At 32.3% G+C, this 11800-nt stretch overlaps 1 protein-coding gene and 1 long non-coding RNA gene across 3 annotated transcripts in view; one reads left to right on the top strand and one right to left on the bottom strand.

Moving 5' to 3' along the window:
• LOC118204955 (uncharacterized) overlaps positions 1-10802 on the top strand; it is a 41297-nt gene extending 30495 nt beyond the window's left edge. The window contains exon 5 of the long non-coding RNA XR_015039787.1: positions 10640-10802. This is a non-coding gene — a long non-coding RNA (uncharacterized LOC118204955). The remainder of the gene's footprint in view (positions 1-10639) is intronic.
• LOC118204954 (ran-specific GTPase-activating protein-like) overlaps positions 1-11800 on the bottom strand; it is a 43771-nt gene that overhangs the window by 13043 nt on the left and 18928 nt on the right. For both annotated transcript variants that reach the window (XM_085811782.1, XM_085811783.1), the window contains 2 exons: positions 10049-10152; positions 2731-2888 (listed from right to left, as the gene is read on the bottom strand). In XM_085811782.1, the coding sequence (XP_085667908.1) occupies positions 2731-2888; positions 10049-10152 (262 nt within the window). The remainder of the gene's footprint in view (positions 1-2730; positions 2889-10048; positions 10153-11800) is intronic.

The following is an 11800-nucleotide window of genomic DNA, read 5'->3' as shown; positions in this document are numbered from 1 at the left end:
AGTGTCACTGACCGCAGCACATCATCCACATATCATTGGGTCCTGAATATAAACTAGAGGTTACTTGGAATCATATGCAATTGTGCCCCAAACCACAATGCCAGATTATCACACGGTGAATCATTTCATAATTGCTGCTGGATTGGACCGGTCTCCACATTGACACCACACAGTGACTATCAATGGAGAAACAGAAGCATGGTTCATCTGAGAACATGACCCTGTGCCATTCCATCGTCAACATCGCTCGAGCCCAGCATCATTGCAGACATTGGCATTCATGTGGGGGGGGGTCAATGGCAGTCTTCTTAATGGACAACACGAGTGCATATCACTAGCCAACAATCGGCGATAAGTGGTTCTGGTTGATATGGAAACATTCAGGGTGTCTTGAACAAGCTGCAGAATGGAGGTAGAGGTGGCTTGCGGGTGTGCCACTGTTTGTTGGCAGATGCATCAATCTAGGAGTTTCAATATCGGATAGTGTAAATAAATCTGCTTCCTTGTTTCAACTTCAAACTTCAAAATCATTTAAAGCTTTTTTGATTAAATAGGTAAAGTTAGCATTCCTTGAAATTTAAGTTCATTCAGGGGATGCTAATAAAGTCCATAAATGTTCTTTACCCTAAAGTGCCATTTTGACACAGGAAATTTCTTCATCAGATCAAGTTTTTCTTTGAATTTTGCTCTTGCAGGAAAAAGTGATGCATACATTCAGTAACTAGCATTAATGCCAATTTTACTAGCTACTAAGATAACTGTTGCATTAATAACAAAAATTTTGTGTTAATATTGTTGTGAGAGTACGGGTTTGTAATAAATTGAATGCACATAGGAATTGATAATAGGTTGATCAATTTATTTTATTTATTTCAGAGTTCTGAAATTTTCCATAGAAATACTTGTACAGTCAGTGCATCACACAGTACAATCAGTTCACGATCACTCACACTACTAAGAACATTAAACACAAACTTACGGAATGTGAACAGAATGCAAAGCATATCTAAACAACTAAGCTAGCCCAGAGGTATCTCAGTACTCCGCACTCACATTGAACTATCAACAAGAACAACTGAGAGTAGATGTTTTCTCCGGTCTTACATAGTTTCCACCAGCTGACAAAATATTTTTAGTACTTTCTGCTTCTCAAAATTACTGGAAGGCATATGAGGGCCGAATTATGATCACTGCTACACTGAACGGTTACAGCCGAAAACATCACGGAGAAAACAACGCAAGGCGAAAACGTCGTGCTACAAAACATCGTGGTACAAAACACCATCGTCGAAAATAAAGCAGTTCAAAAACTTCTCAGTTTAAAAACATCGTCGTCGAAAATATCGTGGTAAAAAATAAAGTATCTACAAATCATCGCATGACGATAACATCGCAGACATGCTTTTTTCAGGCATGCTTTAATAAGTGTAAATGGATATTCCCATAATGATTTGTGAGCGCAAGATGGAAAGAAGGATAATTTTTACTTTCACATTTTTTATTAATTAATAAATTTTTGCCGAGAAAATAAAAAGGAAACTTAAGCATAGAAAATTAATGCAACTTATAGCACTTAATAAAATTTTAAACCGACATAGTTAACTAACAAAGGCCATTAATAAATCCTTTTTATAAAGTTTTTACTGGTAATATTTCATGAAAAGTATAATCTATAAGTTACATTTAATTTTCTATGCTTAAGTTTTCTTACGTTTTCAGCAAAAATTTATTAGTTAATAAAAAATGTGAAAGTAAAATTTATCCTTCTTTACACCTTGCGCTCACAAATCATTATGGGAATATCCATTTACAATTATTAAAACCTGAAAAAAGCATGTCTGCGATGTTATCGTCATGCGATGATTTGTAGATACTTTATTTTTTACCACGATATTTTCGACGACGATGTTTTTAAACTGCGATGTTTTTTTTTGAACTGCTATATTTTCGACGACGTTTTGTGCCACGATGTTTTCTCCCACGGTGTTTTGTAGCACGACGTTTTCGCCTTGCATTGTTTTCTCCGCGACGTTTTCGTCCACGATGTTTTTGCCGCGATGTTATCGGCGGACACCACACTGAACACCAATTGCAGTTATTCAGCTGGTATGAAACAAAATAGTGTTTTGATATTATTGGATCCTTTATCGGAAAAGTTTTTTTTTGGGGGGGGGAGCAGAGATACCAGAATCACATTCTAGTTGTATTTAAGCATGAGCTTATAGATAGCAAAACTGTAAAGACAGATTAATGTAAAACAATTTCTCCCTAGTTCAACACTGTACACTGTGTATTGCAGCTATAGTTGCATTTACTATGTACTGGATCAGATAAACTAAAATTCATTAAAATATTCTGTCAAAGCTCCATTACTCCCCAGACCTATCTTTCTGCGACTGATTTTTTTCAAGTTTCAAGTGGTGTGGTTCAAGTTTTTTCGCATTTATGTCAGATTTAAAAAAGCAGATCACCAACAACATTCAACTACCAGATGCAGCATATTTTGTTGCATATGAGAAAGAATAGGCTTCTATATAAGAACATGCAGGGGGGGGAGGAACTCAGCAAACATTTTATCAAGTTTCTTGCATAATTTAAAACATATTACAATTTTAAGATCTATATACAGCAATATTTTATAACCCAATATTCACCAGTAAAATTTGGTATGTTAGAAAACAACTCCAAAGAATTAGAACCCGTATAAACTAAACTACAAACAAAACATACTGTAGTGATTTGCACATATCTTCAAAGTTTTGTCCCTTCGCATTAATATGCGAACATAATCTTCCGATTTATGTTTCAAAATTTTAACTTCTCCTGTGCCTCGTTCTTTCCACTCTGGAGGATCTGCTGACCTGTCATATCGGAACAATTTAGCTCTCCTGAAAAAAAAAAAGAGAAAAGAGAAAAAAACATGAAATACAAAATCATAATCATGACAAAAACCAATCATTTTAATATTTCAAAATTACTTTTATTTTGGTAGCATATAGAATACACTCAAATTTTGAAAGTCCGGTACCACCCATTTAACTGCCAAACGGCTGCAGCTATAGTCATAAAAGTGGTGTCTAGGCATAGTAAAATGGCTGTGCACTACTAGATGTGATAGCTTAGAGCACCACCTGGTGGAAACCGAAGGAGTTAGTGTCCCTACCTTGAAAACCATACGAAATAGGAAAAAAATGTGAATTACAAAGTTGTTGAGCATCATCAATTTAGTACAAAGACACCTTGTAGATATGAATGCTAAAAATGCGTGTGTTTCTTCACAATTTCCAAAACTGTGATATCACGAAACTTGAACGAAAGAGAGAAGATTATCCTTTGGACAAAACATGAGCCTGCATCACGGCACAGTACTATCACTTTTAATTTACAATTGAAAGGACTGTGGTTCAAACGCCGCGGGGTGCATCCTTGTACTGACTGCCACTACAAACAGTAGATAACATGCAGATTGTGTCACAAAATGAATCAACTCAATACAACTTGAGTTTGGTGTGCGAATTTGTGAATTATGTAAATAGTGTATAAAACCTCACATCTGTTCACCCCAGACAGCTATAAAAGAGATATCACCTCGGGGTTGTATGTTGAAGCTCATGTTCATGGAACGATTTTCAAAAAGTGATTATTGTGAGATGGTTCTGCTTTACGGTGAATGAGGGTGCAATGCATGATCGACAGTGTGGTTGTATTGGCAACATTTTCTGCAGGCCAGCATCCTACATGCAAAACTTTGTACAGGTTGTAAAATGTTTAAGGGGGCTTAAGTTGTGTAACAAGCCGACTTCGATCCGGCAGACCAGTTACGGTAGGGCGAATAGTATAGCCGGATGGTGTTTTATCATACTCCTTCACATTTCCGATAGGTGAAAACTGTGGCCTCTCAAAAAATCTTGTTTGGAAAGTTCTAAATGAATTAGGTGCCCATTCATACCAGCCAACACCTAATCACGCATTATTGAATGGGAATGCCGAGAGACGCTTCACATGGTGAAACTTTGTCACAAATCAGATAGAGGTCCAGCCAACATTCTTGGCAGATACAGTGTGAACGGATGAGGCATGCTTTTCATAACATAAAATGTATCATAGGAAGAACATTCATTACTGGGCACTGGAAAAGCCATCATGTTCTGCCTGTGTTTAATCGAAAACCAAATTCAATGTCAATGTTTGGTATGGAATTTATAATAACAGTATTTTACCAGGCTACATTAACGGCTGCACGATATTTAGAACTTCTGCAAAACATAATACTGGGGGGGGGGAAGAATAATATAAGAAACAGAAAACTTTTCGCTAACTTGTTAGTTGAAATAAAAAAAGAGTTGCATTCGTTTAGGGGGGTCCAAATGCATTTTCCTGCACCCCCTGGCTACGCCCATATTCACAATCACTGTTTTCTTATCCATAAATAATTTTCCGTTTCATCTCAACTGTTAAGATATATTGCGTTTTTTAAATGACGTTAGAATTACGTTATCTTTGATTCCATTCCAGATTTTTACTATCCACTTACACACTACTTCTAGACTGGCATGATGCCCTTGGCCTCCTTTTTTAAATGTTCTTCACCTTCTAAGATTCACATATTCCAATGTCGTCTTAAATTTTCTTTAAGCAGTTTACCGATACATCTAAAGGCTGAATTAATGGCATTGATCAGCTGAATTAATGGCATTAATCAGCCTGGAATAACTGCCATGTCTGTATTACACTCTTTGAACAATTTCTTTGTATTATGCATTAGATGGGATCTGAATATGTCCAAAAGTAAAAGACTTATTGGATTCTTTAAGGGGAAAAAGATGCTTCTGCTATTATTCCTTATTTCACACCGCTTTCATCCATCCATTCTCGTGAACATGAAAGAAAACACCATTTGGGAAATTACAATTTGGCAAAGTCATTCTTTTAAAAACAACCACATATTTTATTTTTGTACTGTCAGCTAAGCAGGAAAGTATTTTTGGTGACATATTCTCTTTATGTGAACTATTTTGTTTCTTTCACATCAATTGCTTTATTTCCTATCATAATAAACGTTACTGAAGTTTCATCCACATTTCCAATATATGACAGTAAATATTTATTTATTTACTTATTTATTTTCTCTTCATAGGTCAATAATATAGTCTTAGAAACTCATCAATTTGTTGTCTAAATCCTTCTGAAACCTTTGTGAAACTTTTTTTCTTATGGAACTAAATTATTCTGTGACATAAATCGACTACACGAACTCAAAGTTGCTTTAAAGTTTTCACTTTCATTTGCATCCTTTTTTGCCCACTTAATAGCAAATAAACATATGATGTTTCCTAGCAATTAATCCATTCTAGCAATTTTCTAGGAGCCATTTTGCAAAATTATATTAAGTAAAATAATAAATAGGATTTTCGGATATGTTTAATACAATTTTTTAATGTATACTGTTATTAAAATAAATTGCATACAAAATTGTATTAAATTCTAAAAGAAATATAAATTTATATTAAATTTGCTCTATATATTAAATAACTTGTACAGTCAAAAGTCTTTAATCCAGACTCGGCGGGACTTCGGCGATTCCGGATTATAGATCATCAATTTAAATCTGGTAAGATGACATGCAGAAATTATAAAATTAAAAATATGAAACCGTAATTTATGAAATAAAGAGCAATTATGATCTAAAAAGTATCAAAATTTACAAAAAAAAAAAAAACACTTAATATTTATTTGCTTACTTTATTAAACATTTCTTTCAATGCGCGCATGCATAAAGCATACATTACGCATAGTCAAAATTAGAAAATTGCAACCAGAAAACTATTTGATGTGTATTCGTGATATTTATAATGACGAGGAATTTGATTTAAATCATATCAAAGAAGGGGTACATCGAGATGAAATACTACATTTAGTAAGGAATTATAAGCTCCCCCCACCTGGCAGAACAGCGCAGAATCGATAAACAGATTTCGGAATGATTAGAGAAACAAAGGATATGCCTTTATCCATTTTTTGCAGCAATTCCACTTTTTGTTTGACGGACATCAAAACATGCTTTCACTTTGTAAATCCTTTGGCAGCTCCAGAATCGGAAATTCTTTTTGACATAATCGAAAGTTCAAGCTTACTTTCACAAAATTTCTCTATAAGTCTGCAAAAAATAATAAGCTGGATCCAATTAGAAGATTAAGGAACAACACAATCTGCAACATTAACTGAAATAGATAATTTTAGCTTAGCTTATACCGTCCGTTATACATTAAACGTGCATACGTAAACATATTATGCGCACGTGTAAAGGTATATGCACATGCGTAAAGCTATTATGCGCATGCACAGAAGGTTTGTAGCTTTGAGGTCCGGATTAAAGATTTTTGACTGTATTATATCTATATTCTGAGTTGCCAAATCTCCCAATTCACAACATTCCAGGATATAACAACATGCATCTATAATTTCAAATTGCATATTTTAAATTTTAAGTATATTCGTCATATTATATGCAGCACCCTCTTCTTCATGGAGGAACATTAAGGATACTTATGCGATGATCTTATCCTTTCAAGTCATTCATTCAAAGTGTTTTTCTAGTCTTTCGAACAATAATATACTAAAATTGCAAGTGATAAGGAGAACAGTATGCTTAAGGGGAGTAAATAATTTGGCTAAGAGAGTGGGTTGCATTTAATGCAGCTGTGCACGAGAAAAATATTGTAGAATTTCGAGAAAAGGAGGACATAAATTGTGGGTAAAAATGCATTTCTGACTTGAATGAATTTGCGAAATTAGGAATTGGATTTAAGATGCATGTTATGTGCTGGAATATACAGTAAATTGTGAATCGGGAGAGTTGGTAACTCAGAATATAGATATAATAAAAGTTATTTAACAAACATATAGAGCAAATTACATATAATAAAACAAAGAATCTGTCTGTGTGTGTGTGTCTTTCGTTCGCACTGCGTGTAAGCTAATAGACCCATGGCTATGAAATTTGGTACATAGGTGCATCTAGACAAGAGTCAGTGCACCTCGAAGCGTTTTTTTTCGAAATTTGAATTTTTTTTATTTTATGTTTTGTGACGAAATTGCGTCATTTTGAGACATAATGGGCTATAGGAAAGCGAGATTTTACTCTACACACTCCATTTTCACATCGTCATGAAACGTAGGCACTTAGCTATTTTACGAACTTAAAATAAATTCCATGTTTCAATAAATCGATTAAATACAAATTTATTTAACAAAAGGAGCTTAACAAGTTTTCAGCAGGATTTTTTCTAAAAAAGTTTATTTTTAAAAATGTACAGTTTATTTTTCTTTGATTTTTGGGTACATTAAACTTTCATCCTTGTGACTGCTTTTACAAAAAGAATTTTGAAAAAATGATAATATTTTGTATTTTTTAAAAACTTTTTAAATGAAGCTTCCGAGAACACTTCTCACATCTCACATCTTTAAAATTGTGATTTTGGCAACAATTTCCTGTCTTATTATTGTTGATAGATTTTTGATGAAATAGCATCATTTTGAATAGTTTCATTCTTTTAGAAATATGGGTTTGGCAACAATTTTTCATCGTATTTCTGATGTCACTGTTTTTAAAAGATTCGCATATTTCATACTCATTTATATATATATATATATATATATATATATATATAATGTTGTATGAACTTAAATGCATTTAGTGCTCCAAATTGAATTGACTAAAATGCTTCATGAGAATAAGTTCTTTGAGTAGCAACTATTCGCGGAAATATTTGGCCTGACTAGAATTGCCGGTTTGGCTTTAACTTATAACTCGAGTAAAGACGAAACACTTTCATATTTACGTATTTTTTTCAATTATTGTTCATTGAACGGGAGTTGGTTTGTTCCCCTTGAAAAGTCAACTAATTTCTGATCAATGACAATAATTACATGTTTTAATTTTTCCTTTTACAATTGTAATATTATTCTTCGTGATGATTTAACTCCAGTCCCCGTTAAAACATTATTAACATTTTGCTTTTAAATTACTTCAAAACATCTTTCAAAATATAACTTACCAGTATGGATGCACACTTTTAAAATAATTCTACTTTAATTAAACTTAGGAGATAATATAATCAATTAATCAATACCGTTTAGGAAATAAATTATATATATATATATATATATAACACATTTTTATTGAGTTTTTTTGATAAAGTTGTTCTGTAGAGTAAAATTCTGCACGGAATTTTATGTTTTTTAGTTGCTTTCATGTTATTTTTTTGCTTATTTCACTGTTTGTAAGATATTGAAAAGTTTTGCATGATTTTTTCCTTCAACGGAAGGTTGGTTAATTTTTTATTAGGATAATTAATATTTGTATTAAGGGATATAGCTTATTTCATTGTAATTTTTTTCTCTTGAAAGTATAAGATAAAATATCATTAATTATACTTGGCTTTTCAGAATTTTTTGTTTTTGTATTCTTTTATGTTATTTATTGCTCATTTCACTGTTTTTAAGATATTGAAAAGTTTTGAGTGATTTTTTTAGGAAAAGTTTCATTCTTTTAGAAATATGGGTTTGGCAACAATTTTTCATCGTATTTCTTATGTCACTGTTTTTAAAAGATTCGCGTATTTCATTCTCATTTATATATATATATAATACACTTTTATTGATTTTTTTTTTTTTTTTTGATAAAATTGTTCTGTAGAGTAAAATTCTGCACGGAATTTTATGTTTTTTGAGTTGCTTTCATGTTATTTTTTGCTTATTTCACAGTTTGTAAAATATTGAAAAGTTTTGCATGATTTCTTTTCTTCAACGGAAAGTTGGTTAATTTTTTATTAGGATAATTAAAATTTGTATTAAGGGATATAGCTTATTTCATTGTAATTTTTTTCTCTTAAAAGTATAAGATAAAATATCATTAATTATACTTGGCTTTTCAGAATTTTTTTTTTTTTTTTTTTTTTTATGTTATTTATTGCTCATTTCACTGTTTTTAAGATATTGAAAAGTTTTGAGTGATTTTTTTAGGAAACAAAGTTCTTAACCTCCTTTATACCATTTCAGTTCTTAAGATTTTGCAAAGGGAAGTTGGTTAATTTATTTATTAGGATAATTAATATTTGTATTAAGGGATATTGCTTATTTCATTGTAATTTTGTTATACGTAATAACTCTTTTATGAAGTTCTTCTGCAGAGTAAAATTCTATGCAGTTTTTAAATTTAATGTTTAGTGTTCCCTTCAGCCATTTTTCTGGTACATTTAGAAGCCAGACGAAGGCTGGCAGCAAAGCTGCTAGTATAATATAATTTAATACAATTCTGTTAGCAATTTACTTTAATAACAATAAACATTTAAAGAAAAATTCTATTAAACATATCCGGAAATCCTATTTATTATTTTACTTAATATAATTTTGTTTCCAACTGATTAGAAAAACATAAGCACATTCAAAAGTTGATTTTTTCTGATCACAGCAGTTCAATAATAACTGTAAACATCAATTACAGTTTCTTTCTCCATGGATTGAAAATATTAAGCACTACATTAATGCACAATATTCCAACAATGCAATAAAAAGATTTAAACATTTACTGACATATAATGTCTATTAATACCAAATTATCTTTCTTCTCAAACATTAACTCTGCTACACCAAGAATGCACATGCTTAAAAAAGAAATGATATTCTGAATTTATAAATGCTTTGCTTTTATTCATTTCATTGTATCCAGTAATACTAAAAAAAAGGGGGCGAGTGTTTTAGCAATAAAATTAAAGTTTACACTCTTGTAAATTGTATAATGTTGAAAACTTAATTCCAGCTTAAGAATAGAAATATGAAACTTTAATACAGACAAGTAACATGAAATTTTGCTTCAAAAGTAAAAATATACAAGCGTGAAACTTAATTTCATTGCCTTTAATAATCTTCTGATGCAACTGCACATTTGTAGCATTTAGTTCAAACAATAATCACAACTCTATACTAAAAACAGTCAATTTAAGTTATATTATTTCTGTTACATAATTTAAATAAATGACCAACTTACATTTGAAAGAGTGTTTCTTCATTTTCTTCTAAAGTTCTGATTTCAACTAAAGGCAATTTAACAATAGGTTCAAAGTGTATCTCAGGGCTTGATGCCACATCTCCCTAAAATAAAATAATAATTAAGAAAATGCATAAAAAAATACTTTTGATTTAAACTAACACTAAAAACACTGGCATTTTCCGTTTCGCCGACACAAATCTCGCCAAGCACACTTTATTGGAAACAACATAGGGTCCGTGACACTTAGCTGACGGGACACTTAACCGACTGCCATACCTGCCAACCTCTAAAGATAAAAATTCAGAAGAACACGAAGAATTAATATCATGCTTTGATATTAAAAAAATAACAATTTATACAAATAGAAAAAGGTCATAACAATTAGTTTCCTCACAACATTTAGCAATTAAAATGTTTTCTAGAGTTTATGGTGAATTTGAAGATCGAAACATAGTTTTGTTTTTCTTCACAACACTGAAGACTCTCTCGCACTCAGCATTACTGTGTGGAATTACGAGAATAGCACATAAAACTTTTGCTAGTCTATCATATTTTGGTGTTACATCAGCTCTTTTTATTCTTTTTAAGGTACCAAAGAGGACATCAAGTCTATCTTCTCCAGAACTGGCAAAGTCTTCAAACTGTGCATCAGAAAATTGGTTCTGTAGTTCATCTAAAGCATTATTATGGCATTCATTTTCTTTAATTGTTAACAAAAATGGAAATTTATCAATAAAAAAAGAATCTTTTCAAAAGATGAATTTTCAATTTGTTTCAAATTTGCCACTTCAGCATTTAAAAGCTTTTTCTGCTGCCAAATTAATTAAGTGGCATGGGCATTCAATAATAGTTAATTCATTTTGTTCTTTTTTGAGGAAAGAGGTTACACCCTTTTTGTCACCCACCATGACATGAGCATTATCTGCACCAAATGAAATGCAGTTTGATATTGGGATGTTAAGTTGTTTCAACTCATTAATTACCAAGGAGGCAATATTTTCCCCGTAGCGTCTCCATTTAACAATGGAAGACGCAAAAGATGAGTTTTCATTTCATCAGAAACATCACAGAAATATGTGACAATGATGGGGTAAAGCTTCAAATCACTGTCGTTGCTGCCATCGATTGACACCGAAAATGCTGAATTCTGGAGTGCAGCTATCGTTTTACTTTGTGCATCGCAAGCAATTTCGTTCACAATAGAAGATGTTTTCGTGCGAGCACAAGCATATTTCTGAGCAATCTTGGAGTCGGGAAACATCCGACTGAAAAGTTGACCGGCGTGATTGGCAGCGCTTAGCAGCACGTTGTGTTTGATGAGGAATGCAGTAAACAAACACTCTGCCAAAATGACATCGGCATCCGAATTCGTAGCCAAATTTGAAAAAAAAAAAAAAAAAAAAAAAAAAAAAAAAAAAAAAAAAAATCATCCACTTTCTTTGACGTTGTCGAAGCCGAAGCATTAACTTCCTGCTTTCACAATGTCGCTTCTTTCACCGTGACATATTATGAAGTCACACACGCACACGTTGCAAAATGCATAGTTATTTCCTTTAAAGGATTCTTTAATTGTTGGAAATTGTAGGCTGGCCGAAAATATTGAGAATACGGTTTTTTTGAACTCATTTCGTAACAACAACGTATTCAGAAAATTCGTAGTGCGTGGAAAAAAAAAAAAAAAAAGGAATGCGACAATCTACGCTCGCTCAGTCCGAGCTGAGTAATTCCCTTGCTGCTGAAGCGAACGCG

Source organism: Stegodyphus dumicola, chromosome 2 (assembly GCF_044657685.1).
Source record: "Stegodyphus dumicola isolate Sdum_Otavi_A_Nest chromosome 2, ASM4465768v1".
NCBI lineage: Eukaryota > Metazoa > Arthropoda > Arachnida > Araneae > Eresidae > Stegodyphus > Stegodyphus dumicola.
This window is presented reverse-complemented; position numbering and strand designations above follow the sequence as displayed.